The 24,153-nt window shown below is 38.8% G+C and overlaps 1 protein-coding gene across 2 annotated transcripts in view; it reads left to right on the top strand.

The window, feature by feature from the left end:
- Positions 1-24,153, top strand: part of ROBO2 (roundabout guidance receptor 2) — an 875,524-nt gene that overhangs the window by 815,563 nt on the left and 35,808 nt on the right. For both annotated transcript variants that reach the window (XM_054517862.1, XM_054517859.1), the window contains 6 exons: positions 5,073-5,115; positions 6,667-6,794; positions 10,893-11,174; positions 11,558-11,683; positions 16,006-16,162; positions 22,056-22,316. In XM_054517862.1, the coding sequence (XP_054373837.1) occupies positions 5,073-5,115; positions 6,667-6,794; positions 10,893-11,174; positions 11,558-11,683; positions 16,006-16,162; positions 22,056-22,316 (997 nt within the window). The remainder of the gene's footprint in view (positions 1-5,072; positions 5,116-6,666; positions 6,795-10,892; positions 11,175-11,557; positions 11,684-16,005; positions 16,163-22,055; positions 22,317-24,153) is intronic.

The following is a 24,153-nucleotide window of genomic DNA, read 5'->3' on the forward strand; positions in this document are numbered from 1 at the left end:
TGATTTTATCATAATATACTCAGATTTTAGAAGGTACACACCTTTTGTTCTGACATCTGCTTTAAATTCTTTCTTCAGAGAGTTGCAGAACATACAGATTTAACAGTGTGGTAAGGAATTGAATCTATTAGGTAGAGAATTGAATCTATTAGTGTAACAATTATATACTTACTTCATTTCACACTCAGGAAAAAATCCCCTGTTATTTCTGATGTGAATATTTTTGTTTTATTTTTCTTAATCTGTATTTGCCTGTGTGTATAACATAGAACACTAAAAATAGTTGTTTAAAAGTCCAAATTCGTGCAGTTTTTAAATTACTTGCTAAAAATGTTTTTTTTGGGTCATTTGCAGATTATGGGTCATTCACTAGGACGACTTGTTATTTGTATTCTGTTATTAGGCTCCTGAAATGTACAATTTCTGCTCTGAGACTATGCCACTGGAACATGTGTGGGAGAAGAGCAAACAGCAAATGTCAGGCAGTTTGTAGAGATTTGTGTCAGGGCAGAATAACTGATGGAGTTCAATACTTTTAGCTTTCTGTCTCTGGAAATATTTTCATAAGTTCTGATCAATGGCTCAGATGGTCACAGATAAAGTGGCATTGATAATCACAGCTAAATCTTTTTAGTTATTTTCAGTTGAACTGACTCCAGTAGTTACTGAGCCACAATTCTGTACGTCACTGCTCTTCCACTTGCCTTTTCTCCACGACTCGCCAGGCCTTGATTCTCATTACTATCAGTGCTACAAAACACAAAATTTACCTGATATGTTTGTTAGATTAGTGTTGGTAAGTAGTAATGTCACCATCTGCAGCTGTACAAGGACTGTGCATCTTTGTGACCATGACATGCTCTCAGCAAAACCAAATCTGCCACAAGGACACCAAAGACAACAGTCATCCCTTTTCAGCCATTTCTCCTGTAGTATAAAGGATGGATTGGTCTCACTTTTGTGAGTTTGTGTGAAAGCTAAAGTACTGCTGCACTGTTTGGGTGGGGTATTTTTTGGGTGGGTTTGTTTGTTTTTTGGGTTCTTTGTTTTGTTTTTTTTTTAATGCTTATCTTTCCTGTGCCCTAAAACTTGTTGTGCCAGTACCCCCTCACCAGAGTATTTTGGTGTTTTCAAGTGTCTAGGCCATCAGTCATGCAAAAAAAGTAAATATGTATTTTACTTATGAATAGGTAAGCTTATTTAGTGACTAGTGCTTCTTGGGATTAAAGATTTTTTGAAACCCAGTAAATAGAAAATGAATTAAAAATAGATAGAGAATCATGGAATGTTACACATATTATGTGCAACTCCAGAAACTGTTAAATGAGGATAAACTCTGTGACAGAATCATCCAAAGGTAGACAGAAGATTTGATGGAATTTTTATGTGCTGATTATCTGTTCTGAGTTAATGCTTATTAAAAGAGGATTAATCTACATTCATATTTGAGGAACAGCTTATCAGTAAAAGGAATGAGACTTGGCTGGCAACATTAAAGTTTTCATTTGCAGTAGGAAAATGTGGCCTACTAGAGATAGGCATACAGAAAGCTTTCTAAAGCTTTCTAAAGCTTCCTTGCCTCAGAATGTCAACTTACTATACATTCATATTTTTCCAGTTCTAGCAGGCATGAAGATTAAGTTTAACCTTGTCAGATAATATTAGTAAATGGTTTTGGTACCTCCTTATATATTTAATAAAAAGCATGTGAAAAGCTCCTTAACATATGCTGGTTTTCATACAAATATATACAATATAATTTCCTGAAATATTTATGCATTTAAAATGCACTTTGGATTATATTTCTGCATTTTTGCAGTCCTTGAAGTACAGGCTGGTGGGGATTCCTTCAAAATCTCTCTATGCAGAGGTTATTTTTTCATCTTCTTTTGAAAACCAATCTCATCCCTGCAGGTCTTCAGCCTTTCTAAGAACATGTATCAGATGCAAAGACTGCTGAAAGAGCTTTTTTGCTTCCTTGGTGATAAAAAGCAAGGAAGATAGGTGGGTCAGTGATAGGGACATCCTTCCCTCCCTCCTCTTACATTGCCCCTTGAAATTGCTCTGCTGCTTTTTGAAGTGGAGACAGGATGAATAAAGCCAGCTGTCTGTGTGTTTTATTTTTACAGTGACATCTACAAGCCTGCATTGCATTAAGTATGCTCCTATTCAGGCATTTAGACTTGTTTTGTAATTGCAGAAATCAAACTGCAGGAAAAAATGCTGACAAAATGTATGGCAGGAATGATAAACATAGTGCTTTTTTTGGCAGCCTGACCATATCTTCTGTTGTTAGCTGTCTTGCCTTTCACAACATTGATGCTAAAAGAAAGGCACCTTCTCTACCCAGCCTCAGGTAGCCCACTTATGGATGCCATCAGGAATATGGGGGGGCTTTTGTGGCATCCCAGTGACAGGGCCAGACTTCAAGAAGAATTTTGGCAAGCTTGGTTGATATTCAGTAGCATTTTACACCAAGCACATTAAATAAATAAAATGCTTTCTGGTTTATTTTCTCATTGAGATTATAACCATTGGTGTTATAATCTCATGGAGATTATAACCAGGGTGAAGGGTAAACAAAAAAAAACTGTTTTCCTCAGTCTTCCATAGGAAAAGCAATGCCACTGCAAGCTGAGCATTTCTTCTAAAGATGATGCATATATTGAGAGGGTGTAAGATGATTTAACATAGGACATAAAACAAACCAAAAAACCAGAAAACAGTTCCTACCACCAGGACATGCAGAAGAAAAAGGAGCAAATTCTGTGATCGTTGTTTTTTTCTCAGCAGTCTCTTATGCCACAGCCAACCTGCAGCAATTATGGCTCTAGCAAAGAGGTTTTTATGTCATGTCTTCTTGATGGAGCTCTCATGGCATGCCTGGGAGTTTTTCCATACCTGCCTACACAGAAAATAAAATACGTCAGGCAAACATTGCTGAAATCTCCTGCTAGTTCCTCAACTTTAGCTTTGCTTTATAAAGGTACACAGGGATATAAATATTGTGTAGACCACGAATAATGTTTGTTTGTTTTTTTCATATGACATGCACATTTAAAAGCTCACACACCTGTACATGCTATACAAGTGACGACAAAATTACCTAAAAATAAATTCTGATACATGACAGTCTAAACAAGAGCATTAATCCAAGCAGTTTTCAGAAAATATGTTTTATTGCAATTCTCTTAGATCTGTAAACTTTATTTATAAAGGTTGTTATCAAACGAGCCTCTGTTTCTCATTTTCCTTATTTCTTGTCACTTTGACAAATGCAGAAAGTTGGAAAAATCAAGTATTAAATTTGGAGGAGAGGAGGAGGAAGGAAACAGCATCTAATATACTATTGACCAAGATACTTGGAAACAAAGCCAGGCAGTACCCACATCTTTGCATAATCACATATGATATGCACAGCACTTCAGATTATTCACTTTTAAGCAATGAGTGGAAGTCATTTGACAGCCTGTTAGATACCACGTGAATGAAAGTAGCAGTGCCTCTAAAATTAATTACCCACAATGTTTTACCATGTCTTATTTTTCAAAGGAGACCTTTATTTAGTACTTTCCATACTTGCATTTTGATTTTCTTTCCATTAATTGGTTTGATTACACCCTTTCAAAATTCAGCTCTTAACCATTTTGATGTGACATCTGACTGCAGTGATTTTCTGATATTGGTATTAGTCTGCTGTGAAGTGAAGGGTAATTAATCACCCTACTATTCTTCCACCAGAGCTTCCAGAGGGGCCAGTTTTGTCCCCTTTGCTGAATGTACACTGTGAAATTACCCTAGGAGTTAATAAAGTAACAAGGATTCTCTAAGGTATCAGAAGAGTTTTCCCAGTGGCTTTATGTCATTCATTATTTTTTTAAGGAACACAGAATTTCTGTTGGCTGTAGTAATTTTGTCTGATTAGTGTGTAATAGAAAGCCTAATCCTGAGTTCGAGTAGTTTGGACTAATACTTGGAAAATCTTGCAAATACTCTGCGAGCTGTAATTTACTGGTGGGACCACCTGTCTTACAAAGGTAAATAGTATTTCCAAGTGAAGGTCTATTTTAAATTAAGCTGGTCATAAACTCTTCCATTCCTCACTGAAATTCAAACCCTCATCCAGTCAGAGGCCTTTAAGGCTGCAGGTGTCCAGGACATTGGTATAATTTAATAGTCTGCCTTATCTATGCCTGACAATAAATAATGGGATATTGCCACTGAGAACCAGAGTAGTCTGTTGGCCTTGATTCAAAATATTTTTTCAGTGTTTCAGAAAAGATCATCAAATGCTGTCAATTAGCATCTCACCAGTAATGTGGGTTTACATATATTGCCCTGAAATGTAATCCTGTTAATAGATAGATAAGGGAGAGGCTGGTTTTTGTCAAACACCCATGAATGGAAGGATAAAAACAATTGTCTCCCTCTGATTATGTCCTTGGCATCCCCCATGGATGGAAGACTGGAAACACTTTTTCTTCCCAGTGGCACTGGCATGTATGCATTTATGTGTGAGTGCTGGTTCTTAAACTATACTTCTAATGGAAAAGGTGCAGCTGGATGCTTTTTTCCATCCCTTCAGCTGTAATAGAGCTGCCACCTCTTTGTGTTTGTCCTGGGAAATGACATATTTGTGTGGTGACATTATATTACTGCATTACGACATGATGTTATTAACTCACTGCTGCAATGTCATTATGTACTGAAGCAGAAGCATGCCAAGAAAACAATTTGATCACATGGCTCAGACTTGCAATGCAAAGTCATATGAAGGGGCCTGTGGTGGATTCAGGCCTTTTGCCCAGGTGGCTGCTTTGCCTTGCAAGGTACAGAGCAATCAGTAATGTCCTGTCAATCAGTAATGTGCAGTGAAATCCTAAATGAACTGCAGCCCCAGTGTGCTTGAGCCTCTTCTTGTCACTTCTGTACTTTATTATGGGATGATGCCAAGAGACCTCCGACCTCGGACACTGAACAGTTTGACTTGTTTGATTATTACTAATTGATTTTTCCCTGTCTTATATGTGTGTGTATGTTTGTTTGTTTTGTTTTATCCAACCAAAACACAGTCACCTTCCAAAGAGGAGATGGAGGACTAATGAGCAATGGAAGGTATGTTTCTTTGTATAAAAGTCTTTCCACTGTGCTTATTTTTAAAGTAAGGGGTCTGAAAAATTATAGGTGATGCACTTGGGTTATAGCCCATCATTGGGAAGACTGATAGCTCTAGGAGGAGTTAAGTAGCTTACCACAAGGTTTAATGACCTATCTATTGTGCACTTTGGAAGAAACAAGCCCAGATGTTTCGTATCTCCCAGATGTCCCGGAAGAAATGAGTAGTAAATATCAAAAAGAATGTGTTCATTTGTTACTGGGATGTTTATTGCATTAATTAGACATTAGCAAATGAAGTTGCTGTTGTTTAAGACTCCTTATTGGCTCCCCCTAAATTGCTGTGAGTGAACAATTACACTTAATCGATCACAAAATAAATGATTCATGGATGATGAATAGGCTGTAGATTGATAGGACTGGATTCCACAACTTTGGCTACTCAATTGAAATTGATAAAAGCTGATAACGGGCCCATATATCCTCATCTATTTTCCCTTTGCCAATATGGAGATTGTAATTAGGCCCTGGTAATAACTTCCAATCTCCTGTTTAATCAATATTTTAGCAAAAAGAGATTAGGCCTAATGAGAGCGAGTAGCTGTGGCGAGAATGCGGCTGGGCCGTCTTATTGCCGTTGCCATAGAAACCGATGTTTCTCTTAGGGATTGTTCCAGGCAGGGGTCTGGAATGCTCAGTGATGGGAGATGCTGCTCCAACTTCACCAGTGCTTTAATAACCCAGGGAAGATGCGGCACAGCAGACAGCTTTTTGTTTTCATGTGGCAGGAAAGGGTGTGTGCAGCAAATGATTTGTTTCCCCTGCTGAACACGCACACAAACAATCCACCTGCCTTGCTAAATTTTGGGTTTTCCTGGGGTGAGAGAGGCACGATGCCTCGTGGCCCGAGTGTGCCTTCTCTTTCACCATGCTCCCTGTTTAACACTGCTCTCAGAGTGGGAATTACAGGGGTATGAAAGCCATGCAGCAGTGGCAGAGATAGCTGTGGACTTGCCATTAATCCTCCTCAAACCTGTTCGCCTCTAAACCATCCAAGACTGCTCGAAGAAAGAGTTACCAGCCTGTAGATGACAGGCATGCATTTGGGATGCAAGGGAAGGAAGAAATAGTAGCCCAAAGTCCTGGAAATGGCTGATATGGAGCAATCAGTTTGAGTGATGGCTCCCTTGAGGTGGTAATTTATCATTCAGCCCTGGCGTAGGATCCCATGATGGTGCTGCCTAACTCCTGTTTCACACAGACAACGGAGTTCATTTGGATTCTGGCAGAGTCACGACGGATGCCTAGTCCCTCTTCTACTGACAAAGTTGATTTGTATATAACCTTAATTAACTGCTCAAGGTCTTTAAATCATCAAAGGCTATACAGTTGTAATTTGAAATAAATTAAAGTCTCCTAAACTGTTAGCTACCTATGGTGTTAGAAGAACAGTAATATGCCCTCTTCTATCACTACTTATCTCACAGGTATTGTAATTTTATATATATGTATATATTTGTGTGTATATCTCTTTTTCTTATTCTGCTTCAGTCGACCAGGTCTGTTGAATGCCAGTGACCCCAGTTATCCTTGGCTTGCAGACTCTTGGCCTGCCACAAGTCTGCCAGTAAATAACAGTACTAGTGGACCCAATGATCTTGGGAATTTTGGTCGTGGAGGTAGGTTTCCTTTTATTAAGTCACCCGATATTATAAAATAGGCTTCCATTAGTTAACATCTATGATGAATACTGTATAATATTTTTATCATTATAGTTCTTTCTATGTGTTTATTTCTTTCTAGATTTGATTGAAAATTGACTTTAAAATGTTCCTTTTGCTTAATCTCTTTTTAATTTTTAAAAATGTAGGTCTGGTTTGTAATTTGCCCCACAGTGGTGAGACAGGGTCTGATTATGATGTCAAGGGAAATGTGTTTGGGCCTCAACCTCATTCCCTTTTTTGTGGAGATGAGCAGTGTGCCATGCAGGGCAGTATAGCCAGGGATGGAGGATGTCCCTAAGAGCAGAGAACACTGGAGATGCAGGAAAGATGTTCCTTCAGCAGAAGGACACAAGAACTTTGTTGCTGTCACCTTATCCATCCTCTTCCTGCTGAGAGCCTCCTCTTAGTGTCAACCATAATCTGTGAAGAAAATCTCAAAGATGTTAAGCAACTTTCTTTTTCATTGGAGGAAAGGATACATAAAAGGGAATTATTTAGATCTTTTAGAGTTTTGTTTCTATTTTGACTTGAGAGAGCACCTTTAGGGGAGTGAGATAAAGATGCATTGTTACAATGAGGAAGGAATCTTTAGAGCGCTTATTTCATTTCAAACATTTAACTCAAATGGGAATTTTAATATGTAGGATTGGGATTTTTAAAAGTAATAGTAATATTCACATCTCTCTATTACTTCCTTGGTTTCTCAAGGAACTCAGCTAATTGTGCATGCTGGTCAGAATCTGCTTCTGAAGACCATCCATCATTCTGGTTATACATTCCTATGAAAAGCCTCTTGCCTGTGGTTTGACTACTGTGACTTAAAATTACAACAAAACACACTAGATTTATATTCTGTATAAAAATGTTGTAAAGTTCTTGTCAAAAATATTTAAGAGCAAGCAAAACTTTTGATAATATTTACAAGGCAACTGAATTTCTGCCAGCTTCTTTGTTGCGAATATCTTGAAAATAAAACCCTTCAGTACTTTTCCATCTTTTCTTAAGCCTACATAATACAGAAAAATTACCATTTTCTTTTAGCATTTGGCTCTATACAACTGAAATTGGAAGTTTTTTTTTGGCCTCAATATGCATGAAGTATAAGTCCAAATTCATGCAAGAGATATAACAGTTGCACTTTAAAATTCTGCAGCTTAATTCCACCCATGATCTTTACAGTTGAGCTGAAACTTTTATTCTGGGTGGTTTGGGATCACTTATCTCCATCTCTTTCAGAAGCTGAGATTAGATATTTCTGCATAAAGATGGATTGGAAGATTTTAACATGTAGAGATGGAATATTAACTATATAGATGGAGCTTGTGCCTCTTTTACTGGTTAAAAGGTCTCTAATAACATAAAAGTTCTGTAAGAATTTTAAAAAAGAGTTGGGTGACATCACTCACCCTGGAAACTCAGAAGCTGAGGCAGGCAGTCCTAAAATTTCCCTTAAGAGTGAGATCAACTGTCCTAGATAGGCATTTGAGAGCAAGGCTATGAATGGGAAGCACAGGTGAGGCTTGGAGTCATGTAAGGCCACAAAATGGTATTGCATCTCCAAGGCAGCAAGAAAGAGCTTCCCTGCACAAGTATTTCAGCACTATTTCGTTTATCTCAAGAGTTATAGCAAAAGTTGGATTTTGGAGAGTCTTGGGGAAGGTTTCCAGTGGGAAATGCATCTTCATCTTTGGTCTGAAATGTACAGTGTGGTGTTTTTGCTGTGACAGCTTGCTGGGAAAATCACACTTGACTTTGACTCGGTGACTATGGCACTTTGTAAAATCTCTACTTAATAGCTCTTTGAGTGCTTAAATGTATACATCTCACTGAGGTCAATCTGTGCTTGTACTGAAAATTCCCAGAAAGTCTGGAGAACCTCAGCTTATCAGTAAGAATGACTGAAAGTCCTTGGCTGGTGGGCAGCTATGCAACTTCCCTTTCAAGTGTGTACACATGTATAGTTCTCCATTTTTAAATGACTGTATAGAGATGATACCTCTTCAGTTGCCAAAAATATGCTCTAAAAGACAGATGTATGTCTGAGTACTTCAGTGATGAGCATTTTGCTAGTTTTTACTTCCTTGAGTCTTCAAATCCAACACAGGTTGAGCTGGATTTACTTCACTTTATACATCAACAACAGAATTTATTTACTAAACTTCAAGCCATTATACTTTGACAGAGCTGATTGTAGAAAGGAGAAATGTTCATATTGTGGATGAAATGCAAGAAAAATAGGACTGCACTTGTCTCTCACATCTCATGCTGTATTTGCACATAGATGCATTTTTGTTTGTGTACTGCCCCTGGAAAGCACAAACAAAATTGAATATGTGCAGATAGTACCAACATGATTTTGAAATATGGGCTATAGTTTGCATTAATTGTAATTTTTTTGCACTTGAAATTTATCCGCAGATATAAGTTAATATAATTCAGATCTTTTAAATACTTGATTGTGCCCATTTCCCTGCTGTATGCAAAACCAGATCATGCTGATAGACCCAAATTTAATCTCTCTTTCTGCAGTGTCTCTGCTGAGCATTTGCTATTGCCATATTTATTGTTGATATTATTTTGCTGCCCTGAGACTGAAGATGTTATTAGGGCCATGTTAAAATGTTGACTGTAGCACACCTGAATGCAAGAGAGAGTAGTTTTGTGATCTAAATGTTCATCCCAGGAAAAGAAAAAAATGCTAAACCCCAAAAAAACTAAAGCAAACCAGAAATATCAAATCAGTGTGAAGAGATCATGGTGTCACATCTCATTGCTGGATAAGTCTTTGAGACAGTGAGAGAACAGATGTATTTCCTGAGGTTGCACAAAACCCACATCTGAGTTTGGAACGGAGCTTAAAACCTTGACTAGGTGCAAGAATCATCTTTTCTTTCTGGGGCTTAAGGTACATAAAAATGGCTGTTATCCCTAGAATAGGATCTGAACATCCTCCCTATAGGGGTATGCATTATCTCAAGAATGATCTAACAGTTGGAACCTGTATCTGCCATCTGGCTGTAGAAAGAAAATGGCATATAAATGAAGGATTTTTTTAAAGAAGTACATTCTGGAATTGATTCAACTTTTCAGAGTCTAAATAAATTGTAAAAATAGTACCATTTGAGATATTGACTTCTGAGAGAGCAGGAAGGAGGGTTATCTGCTAAGCTGTGGTTCTCCTTGGGACATCATGTCAGTCATCATTAGATTCTTCACACTTCACTAGTTTCAGTTTCTAGATCTGGTATTCCACAAGCAAAGGTCACTTCAGTGTTTAGTAAGGAGAGAGACTGCCAATCTAACTGATTAAAGATACAAATTGCTGTGTGGGATAGGATTCAAAATATTGGGAAAACTCAGCAGATATTTAGTTAAATATGCTGTAATGGTTTTCAGGTAAATGTACTGGAGATTTTGTACAAGTTGTTCTCCATTATCAACATTGCTTCGCCATTTTGAGGGTCTGATCACCTAAATCCTTTCTGAATAGCAAATTATCGTTCATGTATCACAAATAACTTTTTTTTTGCCAGGTTTTTCTTTTGTTGCAAAGAAGGAATGTACTGGCTAATGTCAAACAGAAAGTTAGATAAGCTGATGCAAAAAGTTTCAAGGAAATCAAGGTGATGCCCTTAAAAATTACTTTGAGAGTTTTTCTACATATTTGCTGGGCAAGTTCCCTCTATGATTTGTAAATTCTCTCCTTTCATCATTTCCCTGAAGCCCAGACAGTTTCATTGGCTCTGACATGGAGTGAACAATTGAAAACATTCTTCAGTAGAGAAATATTCCAAACTTCACTTTCACAGTTGAAGGTATGAGGAAGGAAAAAAAAAAAAAAAGATGGTTTTAGGCAGTGAGACGTGAAGGACAAGTGGTAGGCCTGTCACAGCTGCTGAAAGCTTGGCCATGGTTGTACATCATCTTCCCTTCGTTGGCTCATGGGCCTGTCTCAGCTGAAATGCAAACGTGCAAAAGGACACGTTTATTTCTCGGCTTAAACCTTGGTACTTGCAGGCTTCCCATGCCTCAGTGATTTGTTTCGTTCCACAGATGTGCTGCCACCAGTGCCAGGGCAAGGAGATAAAACCGCTACCATGCTTTCTGATGGAGCCATTTACAGCAGCATCGACTTCACCACCAAAACCAGTTACAACAGCTCCAGCCAAATAACCCAGGCTACGCCATATGCCACCACCCAGATCCTGCATTCCAACAGCATCCACGAGCTGGCCGTCGATTTACCAGATCCGCAGTGGAAAAGCTCAATTCAGCAAAAAAATGACCTCATGGGATTTGGTTACTCTCTCCCAGACCAAGGCAAAGGCAACAATGGTAATTGCAGCTCTTATTTTCCAGAGCCCTTGGCTTTGTGTACTGTATCATCTGTGCATGAATTAGAAAATTCTTTTTAGCTTTGTGAGACACTGTTCATGTTGACCTGAACTAATGCCCGCACACCTTGCATGTGTGCTGAACCTCACCTGATCACAAAATACATTGCCCTGTGCTTTTATTTTAATGCTCTTTGTCCTGTGCTAGTCACCAAGCCATCTGTCTTCCATTAGGCAAGGGTAGGTGTACCTTTAAAAATAACCAAGTTAAAACCTGCCTCCCCACGCCATCTGCCCCTGACTTGCTAACTGCATGTATTGCATGTGCTTGTGCTGTCAACTAATCCCACGATGCCACTGTGACCTCTGCCGTTTAACCCTTAGCCTTGCTTTACATCCCTGACTACCGGGTGGCTGAGGGACTGGCTAATAGATTGCCACACAACCAGTCACAGGATTTCAGCACCACCAGCTCCCACAACAGCTCCGAAAGGAGTGGCAGCCTCTCAGGTTGGTTCTGTCGCCGTGCGCAGGGGAGCGAGGGACGGAGGGGTATTGGCCAGCGGCTCGCCAGGGAGGCAGAACACCTCCCAGGCACCAGTTGAGGATAGTCATGAGAGTTCCTGCCCATCAGCAAACAGTGCCACATGGGTCTCTGCTGAAACAAAAAAGTTTTTTGCAGGACCTACTTGGAGATGACTGGAGAGTCCTTCCATGTGTGTGCTTGTCGGCGCAGCTGCCAGCCTGGCCTTATCACATCCTTTCCCTGACACAATCTGTGGAGCAAATATATTTCTGCATCCATCCTCAGTTTATAGGTCTCCCCACACTGAACTTAATGAGGGGATTCTTATTTTTGTTGAGTTGTTAACAGATACCCCATTCCCACAAGCTGTTCCACAGTGAAGCAGGTTGGAAATAGTTGTAGGGCCCTGAAAGGTGACTGGGGTTTCAACAAATTGTGCCAAGTTTGGTACAAACAGGATGTAAATTTTATGTGTGTGCTGCATGTTCTATTGGAAACATGATGCATTTTCATCAGATGAAAATGATCATAGTACATGTGATTGTGTGTTATATCTGAGCACACCTTGTTTCTTGATTCCTTTAATTTTGCTTACTTGTTGCTTATGTTATGTATAGTTGTCCTTTTTTTTTTTTCTGTCAAGGCAAAAACTGAAAAGGCAACAGTTAAGATGAAAATCTGGGATTTCACCTAGCTGAAATATGAGAGCACTGAATGGACTTTTTGATATTCAGAATATATCCACAGCTTTTGGAATTTCCACTTTAAGCTGGAGCAGTTTTCCCAGTAACAGACCAAACCTAGAAATAGCTTCTTTCTGTCAATTTAAATAACTATTCAAACTGAATCTTGAGATAAGAAGCCTATTATCATTGGCCCATGACTCAAATAGCCAAATGTGTTTGCAAGTCTTGTGTTCACAAGGGGTGGCATTAGCTGATTTGACTGAGACCAAAAAAATAGGCTTATGGCATTGTCAGAGAGGTATCTGGAAGCTGAAATACTTCAAGAAAGCTTCTTATTCCTTGCATGTGAGATATATTGACAAGTAGCTTAGGAAATCAGCTTGCTCCCCAGGCTGCATGAAAATGCAGAAATTGATGTGCTGAGGCACATATATGTCAGGAATCAGAGGGCAGTATCACACTTTAGATATGTTAACAGCTAAGGCCCCCTAAGAATTTTCTCAGAAAATAGGAAGTGTCACTGGAAAGTGCCCTTTTTGATCAAAGGCTGGACTTTGATCAAATATTTCAAATGCCACATATTCTGTGTAGTGTTTCTCAGCCAGAAGTGAATTTCCTGATGACACTAGGAAACTTGGGGATATAGTCAGTCATATGGCCAGGGCACTCTTGTTTTGACCAAGGCAGCTCAAAACTGGATGCCCCAGCGCTCAGATGAGTGCCAGATTATTGGACTGCCGAGTCAGTATTTTGCTCTCCCTTGCCCACTAATTATGCCTTTGATGCAGGATAATTATGTCTGTGATACACAAGAAACTGGGGGAGACCTTCAAATAGTGTGATAATTAGAGCATCACTGGAGTCAGAGACCAGCTTTGATTATGTAGTCCCCATCAGGGGTAGCAGGGATTTGTTCTCTCACTTCCTTGGTTAGTACTTTAGGTACTACTTATTATTCTGACTAAGTTTCTGTCTCTCTTACATGAATATCATGAGAATCTCTATCCCACTGTGGAATGGAAAACAGCTAAAACCTCAACTGCTTTATGAGGCAGGGAAATTTTGTAGCTATAGTTTGCACAGATTATATCTGTACTAGGATCAGCAGCCCAGATGGCAAATTCTTTCTCCAGTACCCGATTCACCTGGAGATTTAAACAATATAATTGAATTTCAGTGTGAGGAGACATTGAAGCATCAGGCTTTGTTGCTATGGGGAAACAAGGATTTGGTGCATCAGTTTTCAAACACAAATCAGGTTTTATGTGTTTGGTGTCTGTCCCACCAGTCTGACAGTGGAATAACTCTGTCCATGGGGACAGAAAAGAAATATTCTGCCCAACTGTATAGTGTAGGCTGCTTTCCTCTACCAGTAATGACCTTGGAGTTCTCTTTCATTTCTTCATCTAAACAAGTCCCTCGTCTCTCTGCTTCACTCCTTCTAATATCTCCATTATCTCTAATTTCTCTCGTTGAAACTCCCAAAATCCAAGTGACTCCCATATTAGCACTCCACATGTCAACCTACATTTTACCAGTCTCCTAAGATCATCAAGATGCTACACTTCTAAAATCTTCCTCTCCACCTCAACTAATCTCTAAGCTGAAGTTGTTCTTTGCATTTCCCTTCTCTGTGTGTTCCTAGTTTAAATCCTCCTGCAACATAAAAATATCTGCATGTGCTTCTCTCCTAAAGCAGCCCCTCCTGCCTTAGTTCTTGATGGCTCCTACTCCTGCTGACATTTAAAAAATTTTCTCCATGTCCCACAAACTAAAATTAACCTACTTTCTTTGCACTGTTCAGTGACCCTATTTCTAACTCCACTTTTTTAGCCTTACCTGTGCTTTGAAAGCTTCACTTTCCCTCCAGAAAGTTCATATATTTGGTCCTCTATCTCCACTGTCGCTGGGGTTTCTTTTCACCAGTCAAAATGTTCTTTCCATTTTCAAGAAAGCTGTCCTTTCTGCCAGGCTACAAACGGAAGGAAGAGTCTGTTTTCCATCCTAATAGAAGTAATATCAGCTCAGTTCACACATAGTGAATCACAGGATCTTGTCTGGACTTACTATAAATACTCCAAAACAAGGAAGGAAGAGCTTTGGTCTGGAATTGAGTAGTGGAAAGCTTCCAATGTGCTGCCAGCCAGGTCGATTGGAAATATTACTGGGCTGGTTGCCTGTCTCTAGCAGGCACAACAGGAGGTGAAAATACAAGTTTTGGCTACTTCTGAGTCACAGAATCACCTTTTTCTTCCCTCTCTATTTGTCCCTGTTTTCATCCAGGTGATGTTTGGAGGTAACAGGAGAAAGCCTGTGAGCCACCGTCTCAAAGACAAAAAGTCCCATGATAGGGGACTGTCTTATTAATTAATTCTGTCACTAGAATTGCACCTCCTTCTGTGTTTCTCTGAGCTGTGGCACAGAGGGTGATGCCTGCCAGTGCACATTGTGCCACCCTCCCTGACCAGTCAGTTGTGGCTTTCTAGATTCAGTGATTCATTTTTATGTGAGGGTTTTTTGTTGGCTGATCCTTGTAAATCATCAAGAGACATCAGTGGGTAAGATGGATTAGACTGTGCTTTCTGCAACAGGCCAGGGATGAGTGAGAGCAGCTGGGAACCCCACTGAAAAGGCATCTGACAAACCATTCCTCCACCCAACAAGGAGTTTGAAAGCCACAACAAGCTCCAAAAAATAGATGAGTCCCCAAGCAGTCAAGGGATTCAAAATGTTGAGCCGTTCTTCCTCTTAATGAATTCCTGACAAGAAAAAGAAGTCAGGGAAAAATAAAATAAGCAAACCAAGTGGGATGAGAGCCTTCTCTGTAAGATCACTCTCCCACAAATGGAAGTGTCTCAGCTGGGGAAGTGGATCCAAGGACAATAAGAGCAGAGGGTTTAACCAAAATGCATTGCTCACTGCATTTCTACCTCATCCATTAGAACTGTATATCAGAAACAGAACGTCTTCTCGATAGTGGCACAAGACATTTGAATCCTGTGAAACAGTCAGTCTTAAAATATTGCACAACTTCCCACTCTTTAAAAAAACCCCAGAAATTAGGAAATTCCTAACAACAAAACCCTGTTTCTTTTGTTTTGACAATTTACTCTTACCTTGGAAGTTCTTGACTTCAATGACAGTTTTTTTGGATGGTGTCCTTAACCTCCGTGTTTTCCACAGTAAGTGATTATGCAAAACTGTGTTATAATCACAGTGGATTCTGACATTTGAAATAATTTGCTGTGTTTTATTGTAATTTTATCTAAGAGCGAATTTAAGAAGTTATAAAGTGTACATGAATAAAACAGGAAATATATTTCTTATACAGGAAAACCTGTCTTTCCTTGTTTCTGCACTACTGTGGTGCAAATGTACAGAGGTTTAAAAAGAAGTGTTTTTCAGTAAATATTCGGAATATTCCCCATTTCACTGTTTTATTACTTATAACCTTGTGACAGCATTAGTACGTTGATGCTGATTCTGCTGAGATACAAATACATCTTCTTTTTTGGGGCATGTGCTCTGGAATCAGAATTCTGTCAAAGAAATGTAAATAGCTGGCCTTTTTTTCCACATTATACCTCTAACATTTTTATTTTTCTTTTTTGGATTTGCAGGTGGCAAAGGAGGGAAAAAGAAGAAAAACAAAAATACTACCAAGCCCCAGAAAAATAATGGTTCAACCTGGGCCAGTGTTCCCCTCCCACCCCCTCCTGTGCAGCCACTTCCAGGCACAGAGCTGGAGCACTATGGGGTGGATCAGCAAGAAGCAGGGTAAATTATTTTTTTTCTTTTTCTTTTGAAGAAAAATCTGTGATTTGCAGAAATGAGTCCTTTTCTATTTTTTTTTTTAATTTTGATAAGTGACAATATTATTCTGATTTGTTAAAAAAAAAAAAAAGAAAGAGAACTACTTATTCTGTAGACCGATTCAAGGCTGTGGAGGAGGAATGTTTGAATAACTTCTCTGGATAGTGACTGAAGATGGAAACAAAAGTGACCTTGCTTCATCATCATGTAGGGCTTCAGTGCTTTCTCATGCTGAGAAGTATCTCACTTCACAGGTAGCTTAATTGAATTCTGGGATTGCATGCAGCTGATGGGACTCAGAGTGAGTAAGGATGACATAATCTGACCCTGTGTACTTTTTCACTGCTTTGATGTTTAAAAATATTAGAGCCAACAGAACAAAAAAAAAAAAAACCCACCAAATTGGATTAATTTTTGAAGATCAACCAATGGATAATAATCTTCTCATCGGCTTTTAGAAGAAATTTCACAGTTGAGGAAGGCATGCTAATTATAGGCTTTTTTTGTTATTATTCAAACAACTTTCAAGTTTCTGGAACCTTCAACATAATTTTGCATAGCTCAAACTTGTCTTCAAGGACACAAAATCACACAAGAAGTGCTAAATGAGAGGAAAGAGACATTTCCTACACAGACAACAATTACAAATTGCTTTTTATAAAGTGTAATTATGTTGTATACCAGGTTATCAAATTCTGGAGGTGAATCAGAGTATATAAAAACATAGTTTACTGTGGGTAGCTCTGTTGGAGTCTTTGAGAGTAATTTTTCTGTCAGGGACAAATTTCTGTCTGTTTAAATACATGGATTAATCAATATTTCCCAAGGATGAAACATTTTTAAGAATACATTGTAATAGCCTTACTGAATAAAAATACTTCAATTGTTATCTCAATTGTAAGGGGGAATTGATCATTACTACTTTCATAATTAAAGTTAGAAAAATTCCATATTGTTTCAGTTTATACCAACTCCTTTGACTCTTATAATGAGCAATAAATGACTGTGTTAGTCAGTGAAGTTCTTCTTAAAATTAAGGCCCATTCGGGCTGCATAATTAAAATTTCAAAGTAATGGAAAATTAATAACCTTGTGAGTGTTGTTGAAATCTCAAAACAAAAAGTTCATTTAATCATTGTCTTCTGTATTCTGTTATAAGAGGCTAAAATAAATTTTAAATTGTTTCACCATATAATAATTTTGTCTTTATCGGTTTATATCTTTAAAACACATGTGCAACCATTTCACTAAAACAAATATGCAGTAGAAGGCAAACCACTTGGATTTTCTTGAGAACAATGAAATAGCATTAAAGGTAAATGGAAATACCTTATAGAGAAATCCCTTGTGGCATAGCGCTGGACTCCTCAGTTGCATAAAGCATCTGTAATTTAGCTGGAAGGAATGATGTTGGTCACCAAGACAACATTGGTTATTTAAGGAGAAGGTAATCACCAGCCTCCAGGTTCACAGCCATTCAGACTTAGTTTTTTCCTCTGATTATGCCTTGAATTGCTCTTCTCTGGTTTTTGTAATATCTCATTAGCAGTGGTGGTAGCAAGACTTTGTAACATGCATTTCACCAAACACAGAAAAATTCGAAGGTTGGACTTAGAGTCTCAGTCTGGAGCTACAGTAATTTGCAACCACCTTTGGTGAAGACTGAATCTGCAATGCCCATACTTTCTGAGGATTCTTCCAATACTAATAATCCTTCTGTATTTAGGGGTTGGTCTTGTTTCTGTGCTTTTCAACATGATAGAAGGGAAAAAAAAAATCATAGACTGCATTCCTTATGTTGCCTTGGACATACTAGTTTAAAAAAAAAAAAAAAACATTTTTTAAACTCTTTTATTCCCCTTGTTTTGTTTTGATTTACTCTGTGACAAGGTCAAAGTGTTTTAATTTTAGAGCAATAAAACAAGGAGGGTGGCACCTAAACAGAAACTTGCTTTTCTGTGTGTCTTCCTATAACAATTAAATTCAAATGTGAGTTTCATTGGAATGATTATCACAAAAAAACTCAAAGCTGTTGACACCGAGTTTTGCTTACTAGAGATTAGTGCTAGTGGCCTTATAAGCACTAGTGGACTGCTGAGTTGCAAAAGATAATCCACAATACCAAGTGGCATAAAAAAACCTAAACAAACCCCTAACTTCACCTATCACAGAAAAAATACACTCAGTTTTCTGTACCATCTATTTCCTAGAGGCACTAGGTGACATTTACCTCCCATTTTCCATAAAGTGCAGAAGGAAAAGTGAATATCCTATTCCAGCTAGCCCTGTTATACAATGTGGTAGCTTTGGGGATCTCTTAGATTCCTGTTTAACCTCAGCAAAGAGCCTGTTTATGCCAATTAAGTTTCTATTTTCCTATAGTAGCTCCCAAACTGACATGCTCCCTTTCCAACCATTTTCAGAGAAGATGATTTTGCTTGAGATTTTATGTAAACTTGACAGTAAAGAAATGCTTGTTTCTTACTCATTATCTTTTACTTTGATTTTTTCACTAACAATATGCATGATCTTGAGCCAACCCAGTAAAGGCAGTCAGCATATTGTTATTTGTTTTTTTCTCTTTCTTGCTATTGATTACACCTCAAAATGCAATATTAGCTGCTGAATGTCAATATATTTGATACCTATTATCTGTCTCTAGGAAAAGTTAAGGAAGTAGTACCTTTTACTTCAAAAAGTCCTTTCTGGTGAGTTCCAGGAAGGGAAGCCTCATTTGTTGCAACAATATGTGTAATGAAACACAGTTTTTACAGAATATGCCCTGTATCTATCACCTTTATTTTATATTTTAAAGGAATGAATCTATTAATGTAATGAATCAGGGATTTTAATAGTAAAAGATTGCTATAGAATAGTAGTGCTGACAGTACAATAAAACTTATTAGAAAAATAGAAGCTCATGTTTGTTAACCAGAACTTATTAGGGTCTTAATTATAATGAAAATACAATCAGAGGTTGCTAATGAAGTTAAGGCACTTAGATTTCAATAAGTGTACTTGAAAAAAGTGGCTTTTTCACCACATTGGATTTACTCAAAAAACAAAAAAGAACATGGATATGGCTAATAATCACTATGGTGATACCAGATGTTTCTATAGCTTTATCACTTATGTGGCATGTAGTTACTATGTAGTCTGTTAGGTTTACTTTTTCCTTTTTTTTTTCTTTGTTGGTTTTGGGGGGTTTTTGCTTTATTTTCTTTTTCTCTAAAATTAAGGTTAGGGCTTGTGGCTTTTCAGACACCTTACATTAAGAAGACAAAGGTTCTTGTACCTGAAATCTTGACTCTCAGTGTCCTGAACTTCAGGCTTAGGCTGCTTTCCATTTCAAACAAAATTTGGGTAAAGGTACAGTACTTTTGCAGAATCTTTTCACTGAGAAACCTCTTTACTAAGAAACCTTTTTGCTACCAAGTTGAACATTTGGGGATTTGAAGCGAGTAAGGTCAGAAGGCGAGGACATCCAAAGCTGGTTTATTCATCATTGCAGAGTCACCAGGGAGTGCCTTTTTCCCCTGTCCCTTTTAAAGAAGAAGGCATTATAGCAAAGCATGAGGTTGAGAGAGCAAAAGGAAGCAAGAGGACTGTTTCACTGCACAGTTTTCACAGCATGATTTAGGATGGTCCCTTCAGCCTTGGTTGCAAATGTCCTGAGTAAATATAGTTTGGAAAGACAAATTACAGCTGGTCATATCTTAATTGTTTGCTAAGGATGAATATGTATCATGTAACATTTTCTTAAATCTTTGTGTTATGAAAATGGTAATGATCAATCACTCAACCTCTCCTAGAGGCCAGATGTTAAGAAGCAGCCTTTATTTTCACTTCTGTGCTCATATGTGTTTGAATATCTGTTTATGATTATATCTTCATATATAGAGATTTAAATTTATGCAAATGTGAGTTACCAGATATATCGTGCATGGACTTTTGGATTATTAAATCAGGTTGTTTTAGCTGTCCTGAATCTGTGTGTTTAAATGTAGACTACAGACTTCTGAATAAGGAAAAAGTAGTTTAGTTAATTTAAGAAATCCTTGGGTTTTGCTGAAAGTAAATGTTCTGTTCATAATACAGGTTTTGCAACTTCTCCATTTCAGTGTTCCCAGCTTTTTTATAACCTGGCTTTGCACTTGAGAAAATTGACAGTAATTCATTTTTCTTTGGGAAATTGGTAAATCCTTCCTTCCAAATCAGAAGCTTTAAAGGAGTATTTTTAAGCTGGTTTGAGAAATTAACTGTATCGTGCAATGCACTGCCTGCCTGCATTGCAGAAAAAAGGACCTTGTCAGCAGTCTTTGAAGGTGGGAAGAAGATAAAGTGACTTAGATGATGCTTGGGAAATGGCCTTTAGAGTGTGTGATGGTTTGACAGTGAAGGGAGCTGTGAGAGCTTGTGGCTGTCTGGTTGTGTTTTGAGGAAAAAAAAAAAAAAAAAAAAAAGCAACTGTGTTTCCTGAGTTATTTTGGAAGACACCAGAAGTTAAGAAGAAATGTGTGCTGGTGCTCAGGGGACTGATGCCTGACTGGATGTTTTGAAGATGGAAAAAGTAGACAGTTGAGATTTGAGTGGTGTGATTGTCAGCAAAGCTGCATACAACTGAAGTTGTGTTCAGATTAGGGAATTACTCTGGGGAGGTGATGCACGGGAAATGACCACAGGCACTAAGGCCTATCCACCTGGAATGATGCCAGAGTCTCTAAGGGACAGTATCCCAGGGTGATACTGTCATACAACACTGAATTGAAAGATCCTCTGATGAGTGCAGAGACTGAAAAGAATTGACTTGCTGGCAAAACTTGTGTAAGAAGTGGTAACAAAATATAAAGTTTTTGTTTCTAACCCTGATCAGATATAGCACCACCCCTTACACCTTTGGTATAAGGCAGCAAAAACCACAGACTCCTACCAGGACACCCTTTATGTCTGAAGAAAGAAGAATTTGTTATTATCCAAGAATACTCCTAGTGGTTAATCTTTCCATTTGCTTTGGGCAGGTGTGTTGAAAGTGTTCAGAAATGTAGCACTGTCTAGGTAAGTCCCAGTACAGATTGGTTAGGAGGTGGGGGTGCTGGCAGAGCTGTCACCATGTGTGCTAATGTACCTTATCAGCTGGTGCTGTGACACAACATATGCTCGGGGTCAGTGCTGCTGTGACATGGATGTATTGCACATCATAGGAGACACCCATGTGCAGGGTGGGAAGACCAGAATTTATGAGGAAAGTGTAGCCTTTTCTTAAGCTCCAAACCAGAAACAAATGGTAAATTTATAGACAGATAAAGGGGAGGATGGAAGTAAATGGATAATGCTCTTGGGCTCATGGTGTGACTCTTGGGGATGGTGCTGTGCAGGTCCAAGAGTTGGACTTGGTGATCTTTGTGGATCAATTTCAACCCAGCTTTCTCTGGGATTCTGTGAAATAAGTGCATAAGTGCTACTACATAAAGCTTGCTCTGCCTTTTAAGAATGCTGCTATTTTCATGTCCAGGTCAATATTCATTCTGCTACATTAACGATCCTGGAAGTGAGTTAGTTCATTTTTGTTGTTGATTGTGGTGTAACATTATCTAATCACCATTAATGAATGTGATAATGGGTCAGTAATTTTTCTGTTGCATATCTTGTTCAAGTTGCTTAGGTGTTGTGGGAAAAATTAAACTGACTCAGTAAGGACAATCTAGGCAATTAAGACCCTATTTTTATTAAATTTTAGAACTCACACTGTGTGCAAGGTTTCCAACTGAATCAGTAATTGTGTATACCCTCTACACCTTCTACTGTGCAGCAGAGATGAGTTTCAATATACACTAAGTTTATCTGGTTTTTATTGTAGATATGACAGTGATGGTTGGTGTCCACCTTTGCCAGTTCAGACCTACCTGCATCAGGGCATGGAAGATGAGCTTGAGGAAGATGATGATCGTGTCCCCACACCTCCTGTCCGGGGAGTAGCTTCATCTCCTGCCATCTCCTTTGGGCAGCAGTCGACTGCAACTCTCACGCCTTCCCCACGAGAGGAGATGCAGCCAATGCTTCAAGCTCACCTTGATGAGTTAACAAGGGCTTACCAGTTTGATATAGCAAAGCAGACATGGTAAATGTTTGAAGGGGTCACCTCTGATCAGGGAAATGAAATAATAGTATTAATAATAACAACAACAATACTTCATTCCTTTTTGACGTAAATAACGACCGTATTCAACAGTGTTTCAATTGTGTTTCCAAAGAAGTAAAATGGAAGAAGAAATAGCAAAATTCTACCCACAGTTGGAAGGCCCTACACATCCATATGTGCTTTTTAAATCATAATACTTGGTAATATGCTAAATTTTGTCTGAAAACACATAAAAACAATATTCCTCCAAAATTTTGCACTTGTTTGGCTAAGTAGTTAATACCCACCTCGTGACAGCTTTTATACACTTGTGAGTGCTCTCTTTTCAGGCTAGCAGAAGACAGGAATTTTTTAGGATTTTCAAAAATAATAAGATTCTAAATTCCTGATTAAAAGTAATGATAGTTTCTTGGAATAGTAATGTGGCAGCTTTGACACTGTGTCACATGAGAATGAATTATTTGCATCTCTGTACTTTGAACTACCATGAGAATTTCTGATTTGTAGGAAAAACCCAGAAACAGCAGAAAGCAAGTCGTTAGTAGTTATAGGATGAATCTAGTGTTTCAGAGTGCTTTATGCCTCTTTAAAGGAAGAGCAAGCAAATACCACAGTAACATTTCCCCTGCAAAACAAACAGAAGCAGTCTCTTCAGGGACTGAGAAAGAACTTGTCAACTGCACCAGGCTGGGGACGTGGTGAAGGTCAGTTGGTTCCTGGATGTTCCCTGAGCAGCAGTTGTCCTTTTCCAACTCCTCTACCCAGACAAAGCCCGCGACTCTCGGCGGAGCGGAGCAGAGCTAGTTACCGAATGGCACGCTGCCAGCAGAGGAGCAGCCTTTCTTCCCTGCTAAATAAAGCCACCAAGTTATTCAGCTTGAGCTCCCATAAATACATCAGGCAGGTAGGCAGGCAGTGCCAAACCAAAGCCAGCTGTTTTCCCTGGGCACCGTGGAAGCCTCGGGGCTTGTCTGCAATCTGCACTCGATCAACAGGGTACCCCAGTCTCGCTGCAGCGCCGCGCTGCCAAGCTCTGACCCCAGCCTGCCTGTGGGACTGACCCAAATCCCAGGCAGCAGCTAGACCTGGCCTGGTGAAGGCACTGGCTTCTGAGCCAGCACACAGATGCACACCCACACAGTGTGTGTGGCTGCTGCATTGTGCAGCTGTTACCCTTCCTACGCCCTCCAAAACTTCAAACCAGCGCAGGCGCGGATAACGGAGCAGGACGCCACACCAAAGCCTCATGCAGCTGGCAGGAAAGGTCTTGCTCCCTTTTTGGGGAAATGAAAATTGATCAGGAAGTTTCATAATGTGCTTAGGATTATACAGATTTTAATGTCACTCTTGTGTAAAGTCACAGTAATTGAGCATGAAAGTCTGAAAAAAAAAACCAAAACAAAACAAGGACATAACCTTTTTTTCATACCTTTTGAGTATTGGCTTAAAGTGATTTTTTCATACAAGTGATTTTTATTACATGGAATTTTTTAATATATTTTTGTTCTTTGGCTGGATATGTATCATGCTAGTCAAAGTTGGTAGAAAGTCCTCCATTGTTTTGACTGGGAAGGAATATTTTTTCAGTCTTCTTTTCACAAAGTTAACCTGCCCATTGTAGAGACAGGGGAAAACTAAACAGCAAAATGAGACCTGTCAGGATCTCAGGGTACTGTGGGTGTAGCAACTGAGAAATACAGGCATCAGCCAACTAGGAATTTAAGAAAGAGCCCATTAGAGATTACTGGAAAAGTACATAACCATTATGGCCTTGATCCAGCAAATCACTTAAGTATATGCTTAACTGTGAGTACAT

This window comes from Molothrus ater, chromosome 2, assembly GCF_012460135.2.
Source record: "Molothrus ater isolate BHLD 08-10-18 breed brown headed cowbird chromosome 2, BPBGC_Mater_1.1, whole genome shotgun sequence".
NCBI lineage: Eukaryota > Metazoa > Chordata > Aves > Passeriformes > Icteridae > Molothrus > Molothrus ater.